The sequence below is a fragment of the Saccostrea echinata genome, unplaced genomic scaffold (assembly GCF_033153115.1).
Source record: "Saccostrea echinata isolate AGI-Se365-2 ecotype Australia unplaced genomic scaffold, CSIRO_AGI_Sech_v1 ptg000009l, whole genome shotgun sequence".
Taxonomy (NCBI): domain Eukaryota; kingdom Metazoa; phylum Mollusca; class Bivalvia; order Ostreida; family Ostreidae; genus Saccostrea; species Saccostrea echinata.
The window spans coordinates 39,913,978-39,940,573 of record NW_026889758.1 but is presented as its reverse complement, the minus strand read 5'-3'; the positions used below and the strand labels follow the sequence as shown (position 1 = coordinate 39,940,573).

Genomic DNA, 26,596 nt, shown 5'->3' with positions numbered 1-26,596 from the left:
AAAACGTCATACAACAACAATGAAACAACAAATTAAGTATATCATGACAAGAAACTTTACATTATGTGTCAAGATTTATTTTTACTTGCTTGTGATGCAAGAAAAATGAGATGCTTGTTTATGTCTGACTAAAATTACTTGTGTTTTTGCCATTGGTGTCTAATGACAAGACATCTATCTCATCCAACTCCACCCTCAATCCCGCCCCAACCCTTCCCCCGGTTAAGATTTTTTTCATCAATCATCTTTCTGTGGCACGTTTGGGATCTAATCCATATTATCTATCTTAAAAATCATCTAAAAGAAATGGTGGTGAAAAAATCCTTTCTAACTCTATATATAAAACAAGTTTGCTAACTTCGTCTGCAAGCCCAGCAAAATCTTTGACAAACTGTCCCATGAAACTACAGCCAACATTGAGTATAGGGTTCTGTAGATATATGGTTTTGTTCAATCAGAAGTAATTGTTGATGTTTTTGCTTTTTTTTTAAAGAAACAAATATCACGTGGGATTTTAAGTATTAGTTCAAAATCAAAATATGTACATTAATTAAATGGACGTATTTACAAAAACCAAAGCATTTGATATCATTTTTAATGGCAAAATCATATTTGTGTAATTCTGAGTATATAAAAATCATCGAGGAATGAAGATATACTCGGATAAATGGCTCAAATTCATTTGATGCGTGCAACAATTCAACGACCTTTTCAAATGATTAACGATATCTGCAACTCTAAACTATTGTACGCATTAATTCAGTTGTTGATAACATAAATTAATTTACTATACTGAAGCGCAAAGTAATTGAGTTGTTCCTCTTTTTAAATGAATCAATGATATCAATAATCCAATTGATTAATAATCTAGTTATTTCTTGCGAGAGTATATATACAAAAGTATAAATATAACAGTTCAATACACTCATTTTTATATTTTTCTGTAATTCTTTGATTTCCAAGCAATGGTTTTATTTCAATACATAATCTTAACGTCTTCTTTCAGTACACAAAACAAAACAATGATGTATCTTGCATAATGACACTACTATAAATGTTGACTTAGATAACTTGCATGTTTTCGTATTAAGTTTACATTACATTGTATGAGTAAAGAGTCAATATAAATAAGTTGCATGTTGACGTAATAACTTAAGTACGTCAAAATTATCACTCTCTACCATCAGCTCATACATTCACCTCTGACGTTGGCTCGCGTATATCACAGTGTTAAGCACAATGAATAGTACGTTTGTTTTAATTCATTATAATTAATTCCCGCACTTATGTTTGTCTTTTAAGGTATATATTTACTAAAGGGATCTAGAACTATTAGTTTAATTTAAAATAATCCTGAAATATCATGTTTCTCATCTTATGTCAAAAATCTTGATGCGAGCCCATTGCAGAGGTGCTGAGAGAGAAACGAACGACAACTCTGCAAGGGAGATTGCAAAATTATTAGTAAATTGTCAACTCGTTAAGTTTTACTTTGCAAGTGAAATGTTACAAATAGGCACAATTTGTCCTTTTATAGGAATATTTTACTATATTATAACTTCCCTTATCTATAGCGGTAATATACCGCTATCAACTGCAAATGGAGCTTACGTCTTCCAACTTATTCGATACTTAAGAGCATGCATGCTCCGAGTACGATCAATTTTCAAACCGAGGCAGGTTATTGACGTTTTAGTTAATGTTGCAGAGATATCGACTACCTCGTTTAAAGTCAGCATTTCGTAAATTCTATGGTAGTTATGATGACCTTGTTAATAAATATAACCAATCAGTCGGTGCATGGCTGACACACAGGCACTTGGGGTCTGGACCCCCCCGCCCCCTTTTCCATTTTTTTTCTTTTTAAATATGGGGTCGAGTCAACTTTTTCCTATTTTTGTATTCTAATATGCACTATATGTTATCAATAATGTAACTCTTTTGTCTCTATATGCTGTTTTTAAATATACCGTTTTCGACTGATACATAAAAAGAGAGAAGGCTTGCAACTCTTTTCTCGTCGTCATCAACAAAATTTACCCTAGATGCGGTTGATTTAATCGAAATATTTACAAATCGGGGGCACATAAAAATTAAATGGAAATATGAAAAGGAAGAAGAATATGTAACAAATTTATTGATGTATGCATATCCCATGTGTTCTTATGCTTTAGATAAATAGTCAGGCGAAGTTTAAGCGAGGTGAGGCAGACGACGAGAAAAGAGTTGCAAGCCTTCTCTCTTTTTATGTATCAGTCGAAAACGGTATATTTAAAAACAGCATATAGAGACAAAAGAGTTACATTATTGATAACATATAGTGCATATTAGAATACAAAAATAGGAAAAAGTTGACTCGACCCCATATTTAAAAAGAAAAAAAATGGAAAAGGGGGGGGGGTCCAGACCCCAAGTGCCTGTGGGCTGACATGTTCCATACCAATTGTTAGGCAGCCTATGTTTTAATGTTAAATTTGACCACGGACTATTCCGTCTACCTGATCTATACATAGGGCTCACTGCGGATATGACCGGTCAACAGGGGATGCTTACTCCTACGTACCTGATCCCACCTCCGGAATTTCCGGTGTCCGTGTGTTATGCCCTGTTCACAGATTTATATCTAGTGAAATGTCCAATTATGAAAAAGATGTTTCAGACTCTGTGGTATTTTTTATTTCAGTTTTACTGGGATATATCGAGTCGACATGAATGGAAGTAACTATTGTTAATTGGTTTTGCCAAAGGTCAAGATGTCCAAAAATTTATCTTTGCAATAGCTCCAAAACTATGTGAGGTAAATGTATAAAGTTAAAACTTTTACAGTTTATAAATATGTCATTGATTAACATATAGAAAGTATCACTTGAAAACAAATATTTAAAAAAAAATATTTTTTGAGAAAAAAAAAATCAAAAAAATTGCATATTTTTAAAAAAAATGCACCTGTTTAATTCTGTACTTTAAGTGAAAACCATCATTGAAGAAATAATATATGTTTATCAATGAAGGGCAAGTTAAAAGGCTGTTATTAAAAGCATGGCATGTATAAAGAAAAGACCCCTATAAAATCCGCCATTTGCAATGTACTTTCGGTTTCAAATCTTAACATTTGCCAAAATAAACAGGGAAAACAACTTAAATTTCCGAAGGCTATCGAAGTCCAACTTGCCCTTCATTGATAAACATATATTGTTTCTGCAATGATGGCTTTCACTTAAAGTACGAAATTAATTAGGTGTATTTTTAAAAAAATATATGCATTTTTTTTTTAAAAGAATTTTTCTCGATAAACATTTTTTTTAAGTATTTGTTATCAAGTGTTACTTTCTATATATATGTTATTCAATGATATATTTATAGACTGTAAAACTTTTAACTTTATAAACCACATAGTTTTGGAGCTATTGTAAAAATAAATTTTTGGGCATGTTGACCTTTGGCAAAACCTTAAGTGTTATTTACGGTAGTAAATATTTATTCAGCTGAAAATTTTGTTTGGTTTATTCAAGGATTTTTTGTGAAGGCGTATAAACGCGGGCACTTAAAACTGCTTCTGCAAATGCCTTAAAAATTTCGCTATCAAACAAAAATTCAGTTTTTTAAATAATAGTTTTTTCAACAATCTGTCGAAATTCCCATGGGTATCTAATGCACCCCGTTATTAGCAGACCTATTTTTGTATTCATATGAAGCAGAATTTATTCAAAAGCATATATGAGAAGAAGAGAACACTTGCTGTGTCCTTCAACTCGACATTTAGATATTTCGACGACGTATTATCAATTAACAATAGTTACTTCCATTCATGTCGACTCGATATATCCCAGTGAAATTGAAATAAAAAATACCACAGAGTCTGAAACATCTTTTTCATAATTGGATATTTTACTAGAAAAAGACGTTAATGGAAACCTAGCAGCAACTTCAACTTTTCGATCGTCAACTTCCCTTCCTTATGTAGCAACATACCTTTATCACCTGTGGTGTTTATATCTCCCAGTTGATTCGATAAGAAGTGCATGCTCCAGAGCATGCTACTTTATATATATATATTTTTAAACATTACTTAACGTTGTATTTTTCTTTCGTGTGTTGAAAGCCACGATCCGCTCCTGAATTCATAAGAAATATTGTAAGATAGAGTCCTTTTCTTCTAAAATTAAAAGAAGATTTTGAATATTTTGTTAATCAAACTGAGACATTAATTACACTTACTTTGTTTTGACATAAACGCATACTGTTTTCGCTCTCAATCGGATCAATTTTCTTTGGGTACAAAAATCGTTTAAGATTTAAAAAAAAAAACATAGGTTGGCTTAGACTAGATTACCAATCATTGAATTCTATCATGAACAATTTGAATTAATTTGTGGTTTAGTAACATTGAATTACGTTTTACTTTAAATGAATACAAAAATAAAAAAAAGTTTGTTTTTTTTTTTTAAATCCTAAATGATTTAACAACTTAATCAGAATAGAAGGTCTTCATTGTTTTTGAACGATACAACGTTACATTATTTCTAAATTAATTTTCAGAACAGCCTATCAGATTAAACAGTTCGGATACACTACCTTTTATGGGAGGCACTTTTCAACACGTGACGATGTTTTCGTCAAACCCATTCTCCAATCAATTGAAAGAATCGCAAAGCATGATGGTCTACTACGTGTTTACCATTCAACAGCGACATGTGTTTTTCATCGGTTTACTGCATAATGTTTACTTAGTCACCGGAAAATGTACAGCTTCTTTTTCGCTTTATAGGCTGAAATTGAAAGATTATAAACCAAAGACACTGTTCCGTGCTCACATTAAATATTGGAGTCGTTTTAAGTCGAGTTAAACAATAATTGCACACTTTGTACTGATGTCTTGATAAAAGAAAAATATCTTTAGTATAATACAAAATTATTTTCGAAATACATGAATATATATATGTAGATGCAAAATGCACTCAAAGACAGTAAATATGTTTGCATCTTGTATGTCAACAAAATCATCCAGATCTTTTTTTTAAATTTCACGCCTAAAACTCCTATTAAAATATAATTAAATAAATTTTCTAGTCGCTAATGAGCACTCTTTTTAAAATGGTATTGGAATGCATGTACAGAATGCTATTACCAAGAAAAAAATTACGCTAAGCATTCTGTAGATTAACTTAAAAATACTTTAAAGCGCATTCTGTCAAATAAGGTTTTTTCTTTGCTGTCTAAAACTACCTATATCAAAAGAAGAAGAAAAAACTATCGACATAACAACACCTCCGTGTCTTTGAACAATAGCTGACGTCGGTGTATTTTATGTTGATATAAGGATTCATGAACCAAATTTTGTGAATGTGAGCATACAAATGAAAGATTAATCATTTTCAATATTTCTTTTATAGAAATCGAAAAAGAATTGAAAATAAGTTTCCAAAGAACAATTAAAATTGCTCTTTATTTTCAACACACTGTGTACGTATCAATTGACACTATTGCATTGCAACTCATTCTACTGATTGGTCAATCGGTAAAGTAAACGCATGGCTTATTTAACATGCAAATTTATGCTGACGTCAGAAAATCTAGTAGTCTCGACCTGTTAAAGGTGACAGGTGATTATGTACCAGTTATAACTCAAACAAGTAATCAACAATATAAGTTGTATATTAAATGATCGTAAAAAAGATGCGACGTAACTTAGTGGTAAAGGCGTTTGCCAGTGAATAAAAGATAGAAAAAAGGCGTACGCCCGTGAAGTAGAAGGTCCTGAGATCTAGTCCATCTTGCGGACACTTTTTAAATTTTTTAAATTCCAAACGCCAAGTTAACAAATGTGTAAATCCGGCATTTACAATTTGCAAAACAAAATTAATGTTTAAAGAATAATATTTTACCTATAGAAGCAGTTTATTGATTGTGTAATGGCGGCTTAATGAAGGCTTAAAGATGGATTACAGGCAGCTTATAGGAGTTTGGACATTAAGCACCTCTACGTCTGGCTATTTATTACTTATTGTTTTAAAGGTGACTTAAAGACGATCTTTAATCGACCATTAAGCAACCTTAAGCTGTCTTTAAGCCAAGCTTAAAGGATGTGTTTCATTTAGTGGTTCAATTATCTTCACCTTTTCAATTGTTAAACTTAATATCAAAAATGTGAAGTTACGTATGTACATGTATCTATAAAGGTTTGATGTTAAGTGCTATACATAAATTAATTTTAAAGTTTTTCCTCCAATACATTTTTATTCAAATAAATTATGGGAACAAAAACACTCTTATTTCATCTTGAATAGACACATTAAAATTTGTGACAACAAAAAAGTTTCAAATTACTTCGCGTGGACAGTTATTTGACCTTTCTGCACTCAAGAAATGTCATTTTTCTGGCATTAAAAATTTTTACAATCAAAAAATCTTTTGAAAGTAATGACATATTACTGAATTTAAGAAGAATGATTAAAAGTATCTTATATATTCAGAAAAAAAAAATAAAAATGGGTGTCTGTGATGTTAAATTTTTAGATATTATTAATTAAAAATAGTGTTAATTTTGAGGTTAAATTGGGACAATTTTTTTTCTGGATTTTCACAATTATATTTGCTATATTTGTCAAATATGATGATAGAATATATAATTTAGGACCATCATGAAACAGTTCACGGCACAAAATAACTCTGTGTGCATGCTGCATGAAAAATAGGAATCCAAACTTAGCAATACTTAAAAACTTCGAAAGAGAAAAAAAATGATCATATTCTTCTAAAAGAAAAACCTTCCGCCACAAAATTCAGTTCCTCACTTTATGCTTTTTGAATGGAATTTAATCATGGGGTTTTAACTGAATATAGTTTAATTGGCATTGTAGAATCCTAATTTATTGCAAAAACTAAAACAATTTTTTAAATAAAGGTCATGACAAAAATCTACTCAAAAGCTCAGAAGAGAACCTCTTTAACACGTACCAAAAATATGACAATTTTTCATTACGATAAACCTATTGCGTAGATTTTTTTAGGGGACCCTTGTATGTTTTATTATACCGTTAGAATATTTATTACATTTGAGAATGAGTAAGTCTTGAAGACTCAAAAAACATCTATGAAAATCAATTCATTTTTTTAAAAACACAATTCAAGGGTGTTCATTTAATGCATTTCTTCTCTAAATCTAAGAATTTGCATAGAATAACAAAAATTATAGCATCTTTTCTTATTCTTTTATTAAAAAAGTCAACTGTTCATGAAAATTTGGCACTTTAACTTTGAGGCAGAAAAAATACATTGTTAATAACTTTCTCTTGCGAAGTTTATATCACTGTCATAATATAAATCCAGAAAACGAGGGCCAGTACGACCCGCTCACGAAGTCCATTGCTTCGGTTGCTATGACCCAAACTTTATCGCCAGACATTAGTTGGACATGAGTGGACTGGGAACAAGTGTTTCTTTTCCCTATTGTAGAAAACTGATGACAAGAGAGAATGGCTATTGTAGCGTTGTTTTTCACCAATGCTGTGTCAACGGGGGAATCTGGAAGGGAGGTAACACTCCACGTGAAGAAATAGACTCCGGACATTGGGGCAGTGAAGGTATTATTTTGATAAACATTACCCATGTTGACAACACTCATTGTATATGGTATAGTGTCACCGGGCTGAATATCCGTGACATTTTCAGACATTCTTGCTGTAAAGGCTATAGGTTGATGGCGCATATGTCCTTCATAAAATAAAAAAAAAATAAGTATTCACAAAGAAAGCAGAAATGATTTGAAACAATCAATTGAATAAAGTTTACATGTAATTTATAGATATCTTCATAGCAATGTAAAATAATATATCATTTTTTATTTAAAGTACTCTTTATTCCCGAGAACTTTCTTTTCGCGCAATTACGCGATACTGTCTACTTGCGAAAATGTCATTCTTGTATATATTTTTATTTTTTTATTAGTAAAGATTATATACAACAATACTCAAAATTCGTAAATTTTTTCTCGCTTATAAATACCAAATACCTATCTCACGAAAATATGGCTGTTGTGAAAATTTTATGATCTACAGTAAATATCATAAGGTGAAAACCTCAGAAGCGACAATTACTTTATATATACCTTAGTTTCCAAGTTTTAATAGTATATTTTCATATATTTTAATTTTGGATGTAATGCGTCATTTGATTAGATAAAAAAAAATAATTTATATCATATAACCTGTGTTGCCTACATCACAATGACTTACGTATAAAAAACGTATATCTTGTTGTTAGATAAGTAATTAAAACAGAATTGACGTGTTTATTAAGTACTCACCACGACCACGACCACCATGACCGCCACGATTTTCCTGACCTCCACGACCACCACGACCACCACCTCGACCACCAGGGCCACCTCGACCACCAGGACCGACACGACCTTCACAGTGTTGAATAAAAACAACAAGGACAACCAACAACAGTATTCTCAGCATCTAAATTTTAAAAAAAGATTGCCTTCATTAGGGCCAATTGCTACCGAAATGTGTTCGGTATTATTTACCTACAAATTTCTCTTACTGAATAAATTATTCTGTTAGTTATCGGACAAAGACTATCTCTCTCAAAAAGTCGAACATTCTTTAAAAATTCCGAATGGCGTGGAACCCCATTTTTGGACATTATGATAATATTGCTCTCTTTAAAAATCAGTCCTTATCATTTGTGTATTATTGTGTTATCAATGTCTTATTGAAACATAGCTAAAATATAAATTTAACTTATAACTAAAATACAAAAATGAAAAAAAAATCGCTTAAACATACATTTCCTACCTTGATTGTTTTCTATGCCTATGAAACCGAGAATGCAGCAGCCGTAGTATTTATATCTGTATTCGTAGATGACCAGTGTTTATTCTTGTCACGTTTTCTTAATAAATGTCATACACCTTCTGATACATTTTATTTTTTTAAACGCAATAATTGTTGTTATTAAAACATTTGCTGCGTAAATTAATGATTAATGTATGATAAAAGACACTGAAAAAAAAACAAACGTTGACACCTCTCCCTTTTTCTGGTTTAATCTAGAATTTTTATTAAGTACTGAACTTGGATTGTTTATTGTTTTTGTAAAGTTTTTCCGAAGGTAAGTGTCTTTATTTTTTAAAATACGTTATCTAATCGTCAAAACTTTATTAATACTATTACGTTACTCACTTCAAAATTCATGTATCATATCTTCAAAGCTTTATCAACACACTTTATTACTTTACCCGCTTCGTTTTTTTTTTTTTTTTTTTTTTTTTTTTGTTTTTTGTTTTTTTGACATTAGAAACGATAGGACAGGATAAACACAATATAATATGGGATGCATGCATGATAAGATAGGATAAACGGTCTTTACGATTGTGGAAAAGTTTAAAAATAATCTGAATCAGCATTCAGATAATATATGACAGTGCAATTGTTATGTAGATAGATGTAGAAAATCTCTCCCCTCTCACTCTCTATCTCTCTCTCCAAATTTCAGCGCATGAGCAATGGTACATGTACCTCGTTACGGATTTAAGCTTTGAGTTGACTTAATCGAAGAATACATTTTACATCCCAGGATATGTCGTTGAAACACAAAGTTGGTCAGAAAAAGTTTTTGGCATAAACCCTCTGACGTGAATTTCCCAAAGAACAAGGTACGATAAATACCAAAATCAGCCATGTCCCCAAACCAGATGAAGTTTTAAAAAAAACTTTAACTTGTCTTAGATGTCCTCTTTTAATTTATCTCAAATCATTTTTCCACAGAGCCTCTAAATATAGATATTTTTCTTCACTTTGAAGTTATAACATCAATATGGCTTTTTCAGACTTTGATATGTTGATATTTGAAATGATAAATGACCTGGTACTCTTATGTGATTCCAATGTGATTTATTCTAAAAACTAAAAGAAATTTTAAATTTAGCTGAATAAGTATCATAACTTTTAATTACTGGAAATATTGTTCTTCGTTAATCTTGATAATTTTCTGAGATAACGATTTTCTTAAGAAAGCCAATGGAACTTAATTTATATTCTCTGTATATACATGTATTATAAAATATTTTATGCAAACAAACAAGAAGATATACGCATTGCGTATATACCATAGTCTGTATATCATAATAATGATAATTCTTATTGGAATATTTTCCATTGATTTTTTCCAAATTAAGTATGATTTTTAGTATAAAAATCTAGGACAATATTTTATGCGTGTTTTGGTTTGATTTTTAAGAATACTCGTAAATTTACATAAAAGCTTCTAAATACCAGAAGAAAAAACCCGAATACCACCAGAATGTCAGATTACCTATAAAAGTGTATGGAAAAGCATTATAAACATTTCCGATCAAGTGCCGGTATTTTGATTTACCGATGGTACTGAAAAGGCAATCCCCAAAACTCATCCTTTCTATTGAGTCACAGCGCCATTAATACATTCGCCCTTATGATTATCTAATGAAATATGGAGATCTAGGGACAATGTCTATTAAAAGGCGTTTCTGTTTTCTCTCTGGAATATTTTTCAAAACTTAAAAGGAAAAATCACCGCCCTTTGTTAAATGTTTCATTATAGGTGGTTCTTGTAAAATTTACTAGCAAGGAATGTCCACTTCCATAACACATACAGTATTTGTAGGCGGATCATGGTAATATAACATGCACAAACCGCATGGCCCTCTGTATTTTTTTTTTTTTTTTTTTTTTTTTGACTTACATGTACATGTGTGCTCAAGATTTTTTTTAAGTTAAATGTTTGCGTTTTTATTCCATGATTCAATTTTTTTTTCGATACTTGTTCTGAGTCCCTTTTTGACAGAGCTTTGGTGTAACATTCAAAAGCGGAATAGTTTCTAAATAATATTACCTAACACAGCTGATTTAAATTTAAACATTATTTTTTACTATTTCTCTGTATCTTTATTCCTCTGAACTATTTAAGGAACTTCAAAGTGATTTAAGGAGGTTGGATCCTGCTTTCAGAAATCTTAAGAATTTTTTTATCAAGTATATTTTAAGTATCTACATATATAGCTTAATTAAAAAACAAAACAAAAAATGGGGGTCCATACGCTTCTTTTGGCGCTATGGTACATCTTATATGACCTTTTTGCAGTGAAATTCTGTCTTAAACAGATATAAATTCTTCAAAGTTTTTCTTCCAATAGTTTTTATCCAAATAAATCAATAGTACCAAATATACACTAGTTTATTTTGAAAAGAAACATTAAAAATTGTGACAAAGATTAAGTTTCAAATTACTTTGCATAATCAATTTGACCTTTCTGCACTCACAAAATGTCATTTTTCTTGCATTAAAAATTTAACAAGAAAGAAAATTATTTTAAAGTCTTAAATTTTTACTGAATTTAAGCAGAATGATCAAATTTATCTTAAATATTTAGAAAAGAAAATAAAAAGTGTGGTTACCAGACAAAAATCTTCTCAAAAGCTCAGGATCGAACATCTTTAATTGGACCACCGATAGATAGTTTGAAAATTTCTTTCTACTGCGCTACAATACATTCAAAAAGTGGTGAAGATCAAATGTAGATTCTCGAAGTGTCAAAAGTTCTTTTAGAAAATTTAAAATAACGTTTCCAAAATCAATAATATCAAATATATCACTTTTCTGAACTTCCTCATAATGAATTAAGGCCCTTTTTGACATCATAGGCAATTGCTTTTTCAATTAAATTGACACATTTTATTTATCTTGATTGATCATTTAGAAAGTTACATTGATAAAAATAACTCTGATTCAAAATAAATACTCTGAAATTAAATTTTCAGGAGGTTCGATCCTCAGGTTTTGAGATTTCTGACTGGACCTCTATTTTCAATTTTCTGTATCATATTTTAGTTCTTACAATACATTTGAATTTTACTAAACCAATAAAACTAAATTTAATTAAAAGCACACGAATAAATTTGCTATTACGTATTAAGTGAGGAACTATATTTTGTGGCGGAATGTTTTTAGGAGAAAATGATCAAGTTATTTCTTTCGAAGTATTTACAGTACTGTTGCTTCCTGTTTTTCCATGTAGGCTGCAAACAGAGTTATTTTGTACAGTGAGATATTTTTTGCTGATCCCGAACTGTATGATTAATTAACTATTATGAATTTTGACGTCAGATTGTGAGATATATAACAAATAAAACGGTGTTAGTCCAGGAAAAAATAGCCCCGATTTTAGCTTAGAATTTTCTCTTCTAAAAAAAATTACATTATAGACCCCCACTTTTAATTTTCTTTTCTGATTAAATAAGATATTTTTGACCATTCTGCCTCAATTCAGTAAAATATTAAGACTTGTGAAGAATTTTATTGCTTGTAAAATTTATAATGATAGAAAAGGTGACATTTTATGAGTACAGAAAAGTCAAAAATAGGATTATAAGATCTTTTGTCACAATTTTCAATGTTTCAATTCAAGAAACAATAAGACTTGGTACCAATATTTAATTGGATATTTACATAAAAAATTTTGCAAGAAAAACTACGAAAAATTGATGCGTGTTTCATATTAAATGCACCAATGGAAGCATATTGACTCCCATTTTTGGTTTTGATTTTAATTAAGCTATATGTGAAGAAACTAAAAATACATTGACAAAAAAATCTGAGGGCTTTTGATAGCAGGATCCAACTTCTTTAAAAGATGCTGGAGTCCCCTCATTGACAATATTTATGCAGTATTTTGTATAAAAAAAATTAAAAAAAAAAAAGGTTTCCAACAATCTGCTAAACTTTCGACGAGCAATAATTGTGCTTCTTTCTAAGCTGACCTGTTTTTATTTTCTTATGATGCGGACTTTATGCAAAAAGCTTCTACATTAGAAGAAACCTCTTATTGTGGCTTTCAATTTAGATATATGGACGATGTTTTATCAATTTTAAATTTAATTTTTTTTTTACCTCTAGCTACGTATGACGTTTATGTATGGAACGCCATCACTGCCTTATAGGATAAAACTATACATTCATTATGTCAACTTATCATTACATGATGTGAACATACCTTTACATGATGTCAACTTTTAAGTGAGGTAAAAATATCTTAACATTATGTCAATACTATATTACACGAAGTAAATATATTCTTCCATTATGTAAACACTTTATAACTTGATACCAGAAGTTCATTATGTGAAGTGAAAATATTTTTACACTGTGTCAAAACTTTATTGCGTGAAATGAATGTTTCTTTACATCATTTCATTTCTTTATTACGTGATGGCAAAATTGCATTACGTAAAGTAAAAATGTCTTTACATAATTATATTCTGTAATTAAACTTAGCATTACGTTAGGTTAAAAGTCCATTTCTTGAAGCGAGTGTATCTTTACATTATATCAAAGCATTATAACGTGATGTGAATGTATCTTTATATTACGCCAAAAGCATGATGATGTGAGGTGAATATATCTTAACGTTATGTCAATACTTCATTACGTTGTGTGAAAAAGTTAATTTCATAATATGAACATATCTTAATATTATATCAACACTTTATTACATGATGTCAAAACTCCATCCCATGATGTGGATATATAGTTAGGTTATGTTAACTCTTTTTGGTGTGATGTAAAATTATCTTTATATTGTGTTAACCCTTTATTGTGTTGGTGCCAAAAGTTCATTATACGAGATGTAAAATTACATTTACATTATTTCATATCTGTATCTCTCGAAATATCTATATGTATTGTGATAACATCTTTATTATGTCAATATACTCATTACGTGATAACGAATGTTTGGTACGTTTTCAGTGAATTTATCTTTCCATTTGTGTTGTTGAAAGAGGACGTAATTGCGTCAACTGAGCGTAGAGTGGACGTGGACGACTGCGTTTTCGCTACCGGGACAGGCCAGTAGAACTTGGGGGGGGGGGTCCCACTTTTTTTCTTCTAAGTATAGCACTTTGCTGTAGTAAATTGACCTTTAGATGTTGTTGCGCCCCCCCCCACACTTTTTGTTGCTTGTCAGAATATTTTTGGGAAGTTGCACCCTTTTTTTGTCAGTTTTTTTTTTTTTTTTTTTTTTTTTTTTTTTTTTGTCAAATTTTTTTTTGGAAATTGCTCCTCCCCCCACACTTTGAAACCGTTCCTACGTACGGAGATTGGGGCGAACCAGTCCTTTTTCCACTGAAACATTCCAGGGCCAGAATATCTATCTCCAAAATCTTTCACCCCCCCCCCCCCCATCTAGACCAAATGTTCGTGCCATAGAAAGCACGCATACACATGCGATACGATTAGTTTACACTTGTTGGAAAAAGGGAGGGTTAACAGCTGATAAAAACCTTAGGACAATGTCTTGTAGAAAGATTAGAAATAATAGACTTTTATGAAAGAATAATTCAAAAAAAAAAATTTCTAAAAACTTTTTACTGCATAAAACAAAATTTTATGTAACATTTGATGGGCAAAAATTGTCAGATTAAACGTGATCGAATTTTTGCATTAAAGAAAAATAATTTTACATCAGTTACATGTAATAAAGATTCCACAGTAATATAATCCTATATAAGTTTAAACTTGATATTTAATTGAGGAATAATTAAGTCTAGTGTATAATTTTATATTAGATGCCTTTTTTGTGCGTGCGTAACATAAAATGAACTTTCGGCATAACCTATTGAAGGAGTATAATCTGTGTAATGATCGGTATAAACAAACTTCATATAGTAAACTTTCTGTATCGTATAAAGATTTATTCACTTCACACAAAGAGTTGAAATAATATAAGATATGCTGACAACAGGCTATGCACCTTTGGCACAATGTAAAGGTACAATGGCATAACGTAATAATGATTTGCCGAAACGTAACGGCAAAATCACATCACGTAATGGATTTCCGCCATCATGTAGCATATTGTTAACATAATGTAGTAAAGAATTCACCATATGTGAACATTTTTTTCACATCATGTAATGAAATTCTGACATCATATAATAAAGACTTGATATAGATATAAGGATAAATTCACATAATGTAATGAACTACTTGCACCACATAATAAAGAGTTCACATAATGTAATGATAAAGTGATACAATATAGGTATTTTCAGAGAATTCATGAATTTTCGAGAACATTTAATAAAGAGTTGACATAATATAATAGATATGTTGACATAAAACAGATGAATTTTTACATAAAGTTAAGAATTTTTGACTTAATGTAGCATTAAATCGCCATGATGTGAATACATAATTGCATCACGTAATGAACATTTAACCTCACGTAATAAAGAGTTGAAATAATGTAAAGATATCTTCACATCACATAATAAACTTTTATTCTAACGCCATAAAGAGCTGACACAATATAATGTAAGGTTGACACAATGTAAAGAAAGTGTTCTGCTATAAGGCTGTGAGGGCTTTCCATATTTATGTCTCCCAATTGATTTAATACTAAAGAACTATGTTCAGAGTAGGATCAGTTTTAAACCGAGATTGGATGATGTAAATTAAATTAAAAATCTCGTTTAAAGTTTCAGCATTTCGCAAATTCTAAAGTCGATATATAATGACTTTGTTTGCAAATACAACTTATCGTTGGGTCGTATTTTGTCTAATGTGTTCCATACTAATTGTTAGGTCATTGTTTTTACACTAATTTTGACTAATGGTTACTCGGTTTACCTGATCAATACAGAGGAATCACGGCGTTTATGACTGGTTGACAGGGAACTCATACTCTTCCTAGGTATCCGAAATCACTTCTGGTGTTGCCTGGTGTACCATGTCTGTCCTATTCGAGATTCATATTGTGTACAAGATTTCCGTTCCTTAGTTACCGCTGTTAATATACTTTCGGGAGGAGTAAGGGAAGAGGCGTAGTAAAACATTCACTAGATCCCACTATGCATCTTTGTAAGGATTTTTATATTGGAATCCAGTATAGGTATGATTATTTAAATTCAATTAAGGTGTTGATAAAAATGAAATATTTAAAACTGAAATATTATTTTTGAAGAATGTCTCTCTTTAAAGGGGAACTATGAGCATACATTTGATTACAATTGTAAAATAAAATCCAAGTTCTTCTAAAATGGAATTGCAAAAATGAGCCTTACAAAGACTAACTTGTTTTATGTTTTGTCAGTCGGAACAAGTACGTACTGATCATGTAATCTTTTTAATTCTTTAATTACTTCGAATAACTGAACAGAGTTGTTTGATTTTGCCGCTAAACCTCCATGCTATACATTTTATTCATTTTGACAAAGTGACAATGTCTTCTCCGTCATATCTGACCCATCATCTGGTACAATCATTGATTCCCTAAATTCTGGACTTTTTAAAAGATTTAAGGTTATATTTGTGTGCTTAATATTTACAGCTACAGTAATGGCGTGCCCAGCAGGAGTATAGTTGAAAGGAAAAGAACATGAACAGGAAGATGTTGTTACAGATTGTCAATATCTAGGTACTGTGATTTTTTATTGAAAAGTTTGGAAAGAATAGTCGAAGAGTAATTGTAAGAAATACAGAGTGTGGACTTCAACTTGAAATATGGTGGAATGCAAGACTGGATCTTTTTGAGAGAAAAAAAAAATGTTACTATTATTTACGGCGTCAATTCCTTTCTTTGAGAATTTTAGATCAGAGAACCATTGATACACATAAGAATTATTCTCTAGCCTTCAAGAATCCAAGGTGGACTTTCTTTAGTCTTTTCAAATAGACCATTTAAAACTTTCAAGGGAAGAGAGAAAAGTTTGGTGTAGATGTGATTAGACAAAACGGTTTATTTATTATATTTAGAAATGATTCAAATGAATTTGTTTTTAAGGAAAGAATTTTTTATAAAGACTTCTGTATTTGCCTTAAGATTTTGATGAAGAAGAAGATTTGTATGTATCAAACAACTATATCCACATCTAAATATTTTCTTCTTTAAAGCATTTTTATGTCGTATGTTAAAATCTCATATAGCTTTAATATGCTGGTATTGATCAAACAAAAATGCAAGATCTTTTCGTATGCTTTTATTATGAAGGTACAAGTCTCGACAGTATTTGGCATTTTAGGTTTAATGATAAAATACAAAAAAAATATTTTAATTGCAAATCTTTTTCATAATTTAAATCCAGAAAACGAGGGCCAGTACGACCCGCTCACAAAGTCCATTGCTTCGGTTGCTTTGACCCAAACTTTATCGCCAGACGTTAGTTGGACATGAGTGGACTGGGAACAAGTGTTTCTCTTCCCAGTTGTAGAAAACTGATGACAAGAGAGAATGGCTATTGTAGCGTTGTTTTTCACTAATGCTGTGTCAACTGGGAATTCTAGAAGCGATGTAACACTCCACGTGAAGAAATAGACTCCGGACTTTGGCGCAGTGAAGAAATTATTTTGATAAACATTACCAACGTTAACGACACTCGTTGTATAGGGTATTTTGTCATCAGGTTGAATATCCGTGGCATTTTCAGACATTCTTGCTGTGAAGGCTACAGGTTGCATACGCATATGTCCTGCAGAAAATCAATACAATTTGTATTAAAAGTAGGTGTTTCACAGTTTAGTATAGCAGAATTTGAATTATTTCAAATAAAAAATTTAATTTCAGTTTCACAAACATACAGTTGTTAACAAAATAAGAATGTTATTACTGACAATATGCAAGTCACTAAAAACTTTTAGTTCGTTGATTGATATTATTAGCTAATTATCCGTCCTTTAGAGCTAAAGCAATTTAAGGACAGATGAAATAAAGAAATGTATTTTGAACCTATTTTACTTGTAAACGACGAAAATATCAAATTTCTAAAATATCAAGAAAATGTAAACTTTCTATGACGTTAAAAATTATACCTTTTTGCAATCACCCGTATAAATCTAAACAATTTTTAAAGACTTTATAGTATATTCCTGTCAACTCTTTTCCTCTGAATGGTTTTTAAACTGATTAAATCAAAACGCGTAGTAGAATCGATTTTTAATTCTTAACAAGTAACCCCCCCCCCTTTTTTCTCACCCAGAACTCATGCACTTTCCTTGTCTTATTAAAGATCAAACATTTTTATCAATTTTTATTTTGGATGCGTTATTTTGATTAAAGAAGCCACCTAAAGGTGAAATGTGTAGACAACTCTACCAGTTAAAACTGCTGCCACCTAATGGTGTTTCAAGGGCAATGACAATTCACGACTGCCAAAAAAGCATTTATTTATATAAATGAAAATTATTATGAAACTTTGAATGATAAATCAAAATATATTCGGTAAAACTTATTTATTTTATTACTATGAACGTGACTTCAGTTATTTTATGATTTTTGAAAAAAAAAAGTTTGCATCATCTGTCCTTAAATGTTCATCGTTTAAATTACAATATACCTCTTTTGTTACTACTATATTAAACAATTATGGACCGACTAGTAGGGAAACTTCAAACGAAATCAGAGCTGAGAAGGACTGGCACCCAGGGATGACAGGATGACATTTTTCTTTTCAGACTCGATAATTTGTGAAGTCTCAGTTCTTAACTGTCCATATTAATTTTATTAATTTATCCTGAAGAATCAGAATTTAATACAACAGAGCAGATTAATTTCATGCAAATTTATTGTTCTACAATGCTCCGAAAAAAGGGTCGACAACTAAAATTTATTGTTTACCGATCCTGCATATCCATTAGTTTATATATTTTATATATCAGAGTTATCTTGTATTTTATTGTCATCTAAAGGGAGATATCACTGTTTTCACCCTACTTATTAGCTCGCACCCTTTGACAACTTAAAGGGATCAGTCAGTTGTCTCCCTTTACATGTCATACTTTGGGCCAATCAAATTGACCTTAGTAGGGATGATAAAAGCAATCAAAGTTAAACTCATGTTGACAAAGAACTCACCACGACCACGATCACCACGACCGCGATTACCTCCAAGACGACCACGATTTTCACGACCGCCATGACCACCACGACCCCTACCACCTTCACAATATTGAATAAAGACAACAAGGACAACCAACCCCAGTATTCTCAGCATCTAAATTAAAAGATTTTGGACATTTCATAACGCAGTAGACAAGTTCTGAACTATATGTGCAGTATCATTCCGTGCTTCATAATTTTAGTAAAAATGTTCCCAATGAATTATTCTATAACTTAGCGAAACATCTTACTATCTTAAAAAGTCAAGTCTTTACAAAAAAAAACAAAAACAAAAACAAAAAAAAAACAATTTGAAACAAAGACTCGCATTTATAGTATGATACTTTTGATTCTCTGATGGATTATTTGAATAAAAGTCAACACCCCCTGTCACCAGTGGATTCTTACAACTATAGTATATTAGATGTGATTAATAATGATCGTAGAGGAATCGCTAAGAAGGTTCCGCTAAGAATTCAAACATCTTTCGTTACTGAAATATAACAATATGAAGTTTCTTTTTTTAAAAAGAGTAACCAAGAAATAATGATAATCTTAACATACAAATATCTTACCTTGGTTGTTTTCTTTGCCTATGAAACCGAGGATGCAGCAGCTACTGTATTTATATGACCAGTGCTAATTAAAGTATAAAAAGTATCGAGCCCCACATGCTTTGAGGGATTAATTATATTAATGATGACTGTATTTACAGTTGTCCAAAATCCGGATTTGTGCAGTTTTAGCATCATTTTTGCCATGTGTTCTAATTAATATATTTGTCTATATACAATGAGTTTTGTCATTAAAAGCACCTGCTGCGTAAATAATTTCGTTTATCACGATGAGATACATAGCACAAAAGCACGCAGACATCTGCATTATTCTCTTTGGTAACATGTTCAAGGCTAGCCTTTAATTTTTATTCAGTACTAAACTTATATTGTTTTACTTTGTTGTTTAGTTTTCTAAAGGGTAAATGTTATTTGCAACATAACGGCAGTAAAACATTTATGAACAAAGATTAACTTTATTACTTTACATGTAACATTATTTTATAGCGGATATATACCAGCACGAAACGATCCTCCTGCATACAATTTTATTTTTTCAATGTGTGGTAAGCGTTGTTTACAATAAACTCAGAATCTGATAATTCTGAAAATGTATTATCTTTTCCACTTCTTTGTGTAGTCCGTAGGAATACCTCGACTCGACGTTCCTATCCAACTTGATTGTCAGAAGGCAACAATATACATTTATTGACTGAGTTCGAGGGCAACACGTGTTTTGTCGGATCCAAAAACCGAACTGTATGCCTGAGGCCGTTAGGCAAGCAGTTTGGTTCGGGGGATCGACAAAACACATTTTGCCCAAGAATACAGTCAAGAAATGTTTTGTTATACCTTTTATTTTTTGACATGTATCTTGTGCTGGCTTCCATGATAAAAATTTTAATGTCAATTCTACCGCTGTCGAACACCAATGAAGGCAAATAAGATTTAGCAGATCCCGCCCAAAGTGTGACGTACGCGGTCCAATATCTCAACGACAGATCCAATATCTCACTCTATGCGTATGGTCAAACATCGATTTTTTTTTTTTTGACCGCTGGGTAAACTATTGGAAATATTAGAGTTTTTGTATAGATTTACATAGGAACCAATTTTTAAAGGTATAACAATATACAATGTCTTTTCTGTACAATGTGTTTCGTTCTTCATCAATAAAACTAAATGTACCTATTAATTAAATTTGATTTCGTATTTAGGCACTTATCATTGCGCTAGTATTGATTCATGAATACAAGTCTTAAACAAATCACATCAAAAGCAAATACAGACTGCATATACAAGAATTTACCCTGAATGAAAATTAATACTCATTCATGAATGTTTATCATAAATTAGACTTCAAATACAATGTAATTGTCCAAAATAACTTTATATAATAAGCAAGTTATAATATTAATTATTTTAGTTATATTTTGTTTGTTTGTTTTTTAACGTCCATCTCGAGAATTTTTCACTCATATGGAGACGACACCAGTTGCCGGTGGAGAGCTGCAAATTTTGACCTATACTCGGCACTCAGGGCCATTGAGCAGTGAGGGATCTTTTTCGTGCCAGCACCTACTGCGACACGGGACCTCGGTTTATACGGTCTCATCCGAAGGACCGGTCTTGACGTCCCACAGTCGGATTCGAACCCGCGACGTAAGGACGTAAGGATCATATCCTTACTCCCCGACTCCAGAGCAAACGCTCTAACCACTGCGCCACGCGACTCTTCTGTTATTAAAAATCACTGCAAAGGATTTTTCAAGATTTACCTTGAACTTTACAGTCGTTCCTTGCTCGAGTACGACTGAGTCAACATTTTTTTTGTCACAAGTCATCTACATATTGACGTCATTTTCACATTGTGACGTCATAAACATGGAGCAAAATATTACATAACACCTGCTATTTATAGATCATGTTATGCCAAATTTCATTCTAATCTGAATAATGGTTCTGAAGATACAGAGATCGTTCGCGAACTTTTTGATCACCCCTCGTATATATACTTAATTTGGGATGTCTTGAATTCTGTATACATGAAAAAATTGTTCAGTTTTATTTTTCCCTTCAGTGGGCATTCAAATCGGGACGAATTCAACATACAGAGTTATATAGAGTCTCTCTCATTTAAACAACTGTGTCTGGGCGAATTTAAAAAAGGAAAAAATCGGTTTAAGTGTGGTAGGGCCAAAATAACATGGGCAAAAAAAACCCTGTATACAGTGCTTACGAAACATCTTTTTAAAATCACCACTCTATTTGCTCTTTTTAAAACAATCCAAAGGCGTTTGTTGATTTTTTTTCTCATAAAGCTAACAGCTTCTAAGGTATAGATAAGTGATTAATAAATTACAATATCTTCGAAAATTATTTTATTCAGAAAGCCAAATGAACATAGAAATTTGGCATTTCAAACAAGAGGCAGAAAAAACATAGTGTAAGTTATTTCTGCCTATTTTTTTTTCTCATAATCGAAATCCAGAAAACGAAGGCCAGTAAGATGCGCTTACAATATCCATTTCTTCAGTTGCTATGACCCAAACTTTATCTCCAGAAATAAGATGAGCAGTGGTAGACTGGGAACAAGTGTTTCTCTTCCCAGTTGTAGAAAACTGATGACAAGAGAGAATGGCTATTGTAGCGTTGTTTTTCACCAATGCTGTGTCAACTGGGAAATCTGGAAGGGATGTAACACTCCACGTGAAGAAATAGACTCCGGGCTTTGGCGCAGTGAAGACATTATTTTGATACGCATTACCCACGTTGACAACACTCATCGTGTAGGGTATTGTGTCATTAGGTTGAATATTCGTGGCATTTTCAGACATTCTTGCTGTAAAGGCTACAGGTTGCATACGCATATGTCCTTCATTTAAAATCAATGAAATAAAAAGAAAGTGTTTCACGTTGATTATTTTTTCAAAATGTTAAGAGCAGAAAATCGCTATTGGAAAATGGAAGTATTGTTTTAAAGCAGACATTTCACAGCCAGTCAATTTTTAAAATAGTTTGCTTTTTTATATACGGGTATATTACCTAGTCATCTGCCTGTAAAAGCTAGAACATTTTATTTCTTTAATTACGATGTACCTCACTGGTTATGCATGCAATGTAATTAATAAGTACTTACCACGGCCACGTCCATCTTGATCGCCACGACCCCCAGCACCGCCACGACCCCCATGACCTCCGCGGCGTCCAGCACCTTCACAGTGTTGGATAAAGACAACAACGACAACCAACAACAGTATTCTCAGCATCTGCATTAAGAAGTTGTCTTTAGTTGGGAAAATAATACTAAATTGGATGAGATCTGAGCATGTGTGCAGTATTAGTGAAACGTATTTACTGCTTTCATATTTTTGATCAGTTCCTCAAAATTTTTCTATAACTTAGATGACAAATGGTATCTCTCTCTCTCTCTCTAAACACATCTCTCTTTTTTAAAAATCACGAACTAGTGGTTCACTGATGGATTCTTTGTACAAAATTAAAAACCTTATCACCAGTGTATTCTTATAATTATGGTTATTACCGGTGGTTCCCGAAAATTATAGAGGAATTGCTTAAAATACAAATATCTGTAGATACTGAGACATTATGTAACAATATAAGCGATCCACAAAAAATACTAGTAGCCAAAACATATATATTTTCTTACCTTCATTGTTTTTCTCTGCCTATGAAAATTACAACACAGCGGCTGTAGTATTTATATCTATATAACCATGATGACCAGTGTTAATTCAAGTCACGTTTTCAAAATAACTGTCAGACACCACATGGTTTGATAGATCATTGAAGATTATTCACATTTGTCCAAAATCCGGGTTTGTGCAGTTTGAACTATCATTTTTCGCCACGTCTGCTGATTGATATATTTGTCTAAATGTAATAAGTTTTAATTTGTTATTTAAAAATTTGTTGCGTAAATATATGATTTATTCATGATTAGATGCACAGTAAAACAACAAGTTGACATTTGCATTTTTGTCCTTAGTCATATTTTCAAGGCTGATGACAATATTTATTAAGTATACTGAACTTGGATTGTTTCAAGTTCTTGTTTATAGTTTTTCGCAAGGTAAGATTTTTTAAAATAATAAATACATATATGTATTAAAACAATGACCGTGTAGTTATATCAGCACATGCTACATGTATTACTTTACCCGCAGTGCACTCGGAGCTCCTCGAGTGGCTCGTACCTCGCACACTATCCTCGGACGTAAACGGTGTTCTACCATTTTTGCTGATACAGTCATGTGATCTTATTTGAAATTCCTACAAATGTTATACTTTTGAAATCTGAGTTACTTTGTGGCACGCCCAACACTATGTTTTTGCTTTCAAAGACTCCTAACATAGGATTGTAATCAAAAGCAATACAAGGAAGAATAAGACAAGCTAAAAAAAATTTTTAAAGAACTTTATACAGAGCGAAATATGAAATGAGTAATAGGGCAGTTTCCGGCGGAGAAATGTACCGATTTGATGCATATTCCTCCACCAATCACATCCAAGACAATCGGCAATCTTCGGCTGACTCGCTACGCTCCAAACAAACCTCGGATGTGATTGGTGAAGCTTTTATTATTTTCAATAACACAAAACGAATTGGACCTAGGTATAATTGCATTGTACCTATCTTCAAATCTTTTGGGGATATGTTTCAATTGTACCTATCTTGAATTATTTCAAGATAGGTACAATTATTTGCTGATAGGTTCAAATATTTGAATATATGTTTATTTTGCGCTCAATACACTTCAGCATTCAGGATTCGATAAGACATGTAAAACATTTACTCCATTATTTATTTAATTTTATTTATATAATTATTATGCGTTTTCTGTTGAATACATCGACATTCTTTAATATTCTAATGAATTTTAAATACTTTTATTTTTTATTTAACTACGCACAAACACACTTTCATATCATATAACCAACCGCCCCCTCTGGTAATAAATAGTCCTTAACGATATCGTTAACATAATTTCGCGATATATGTGTGTCTGAAAAACATGTATAAATTTTGGTGTCCGGATAGGCGAAAGCTCAACAGCGCGTTCAGAAAAACACGCCATCACGCTAACACGCAACACGCCATCACGCTAACACAATTATACAAAACACGTCATCGCGCTTATACACAACACGCCGTCGCGCTAACACGCTTTCAAACAACACGCTGTTGCGCTAACACAAGTTTACTCAACACGCCGTCGCGCTAACGCAACTTTACACAACACGCCGTCGCGCTGTCACACAACTCGCTAACACAACTTTGTGAAAGGGCGACGGCGAGTTGAGTGTTAGCGCGACGGCATGTTGTGTGTTAGCGCGACAGCGTCTTGTGCGAACTTGTGTTAACGCGATGGCGTGTTGTGTGTTAGCGTGACGGCATGTTGTGTATTAGCGCTTCGTGTGTTTTTCTGAACGCGCTGTTGAGCTTTTGTAAATGGCCCTATCCGGACACCATAATAAATAGTTTAATGGCAAATTCATATTCTTTTCTAGTTTTGACATCTTTTCACAATATTAGGTACTAATGTAAAATATACAATATATAACTACATAGAAGAAATATTGTATTGATGTTATAGTATCCCCTTTAGAATTAATCGTAAAGATTTCAAGTAATTAATCCTTTGTTTAATTCTACAAAATACTTATTGATGATATGGGTTCTAATATATATGCTCATGCTATTAACATTAACTGAACAGTCTGTATGTTGACTTACCTTACACTTAACCTTCATTAGTCCTTGCATTAGAGTGAGTTGGTCAACTCTAATTAGAAATACAAATATTTGGCTATTCAATTGTTCACTCAAAGAAATCATGACTTCCTTGTCTCCGCTAATTCTTTCAACTTGGAGAAAGGAAAACAAGACACAACATCAATTCACACATTTATTCAACTCTCACCAAGTACAATAACACGAAGAAGTACATTTTATTACACTGGTTTTGACATCCACGAAATATTGGAGATGTAATACATCCACGAAATATTGGAGATGTAATACTTCCACGAAATATTGGAGATGTAATACATCCACGAAATATTGGAGATGTAATACTTCCACGAAATATTGGAGATGTAATACTTCCACGAAATATTGGAGATGTAATACATCCACGAAATATTGGAGATGTAATACTTCGTGCTATTGTTTTCAAATACATGCATGGAAGGATATCAGGTGTGGTGTCTCCGGGTCGATTGAAAAAAGATATTCACGTATATGTAATTTTTTTAAATGCATGTTATGTCAATATATATGTCGCAATGATGCACATTTTCTTTGAACGTCGTTTCTTTTTAACATTCATTAACTAGATTTTCAACATACACAAAAGTAAACGGGACAAAATTACTTTAACCTAGAGTTCTCTCGCTTTACTTACTAAAAGCTACTTGTCAGATCTGTTTTAGGTCTCGCAAAATCTTTATCGGTGCTAGTTCTTTAAAAATATATCGTCAAGTAAGATTCTAATCACTGAAGAAAAGAATTTGTAGAGAAAAATACTCCAAGGTATAAGGTGTAAATAGTCATATCTACGGGCACTGGTCGCTATTACAGTAATTTGCATTTCGTACTTATATTGCATATCATATTCTTATATCTTTTTAAAAACTCCTTTTATGTGTTATCATCACAAAGCTTTTCCAGCAATCTAATTCAATATTACTATTAAGAAATACCAGTAAAATGACAGAATTGTTCAAAATAAAAACATTAAAACACAGACATGCCCATATGATTGTTCCAAATGAAAACATCTTGTGATGAGACCGGATTCATGTTTCGAATTAAACCTTATCACCCTTTTCTCTTGTTTTGCTTTCAATCTCTTAATACTTTCTTCAGACACAAAAAGATAATCGAGGCAATAAAAACGTCATATAAACCAACGGACATGATTTTGAGTAGTAGAGACCCCTAATTGAATTATTGAGGATCTGTTGTTTCAAAGGGATCCGAGCCAGCGTCTTAATCTTCAGAATTATCGGTATGTTACAGTAATAAAAAATTCTTTAAACTTTCTTTATCTGTTTTAATTTATCCGTCAGGATAGAATTAAAATTGGACGGATAATAA

General features: G+C 31.9%; 3 protein-coding genes across 3 annotated transcripts in view; 1 reads left to right on the top strand and 2 right to left on the bottom strand.

Annotated features, from left to right (window-relative positions):
• The window catches only part of LOC133182373 (B9 domain-containing protein 2-like), a 613,772-nt gene that overhangs the window by 59,348 nt on the left and 527,828 nt on the right, over positions 1-26,596 (top strand). The window lies entirely within an intron of this gene.
• Positions 7,313-8,465, bottom strand: LOC133182717 (complement C1q tumor necrosis factor-related protein 3-like). The gene is made up of 2 exons (XM_061317566.1): positions 8,306-8,465; positions 7,313-7,713 (listed from the first exon to the last, which is right to left on the bottom strand). Exons 1-2 carry the CDS (start codon positions 8,463-8,465, stop codon positions 7,313-7,315), a joined length of 561 nt encoding a protein of 186 aa, XP_061173550.1.
• Positions 17,009-19,111, bottom strand: LOC133183705 (complement C1q tumor necrosis factor-related protein 3-like). The gene is made up of 2 exons (XM_061318628.1): positions 18,896-19,111; positions 17,009-17,513 (listed from the first exon to the last, which is right to left on the bottom strand). Exons 1-2 carry the CDS (start codon positions 19,032-19,034, stop codon positions 17,113-17,115), a joined length of 540 nt encoding a protein of 179 aa, XP_061174612.1. The 5' UTR covers positions 19,035-19,111; the 3' UTR covers positions 17,009-17,112.

Bases quoted from the DNA above. Each gene is read 5' to 3' on its own strand.
- LOC133183705 (XM_061318628.1), bottom strand. From the start codon at position 19,034: ATGCTGAGAATACTGGGGTTGGTTGTCCTTGTTGTCTTTATTCAATAT. The intron at 17,514-18,895 runs GTGAGTTCTTTG...GATTTTCTGCAG, and splicing joins TCGTGGTGATCGTGGTCGTG to GACATATGCGTATGCAACCT.
- LOC133182717 (XM_061317566.1), bottom strand. From the start codon at position 8,465: ATGCTGAGAATACTGTTGTTGGTTGTCCTTGTTGTTTTTATTCAACAC. The intron at 7,714-8,305 runs GTGAGTACTTAA...TATTTTATGAAG, and splicing joins TCATGGTGGTCGTGGTCGTG to GACATATGCGCCATCAACCT.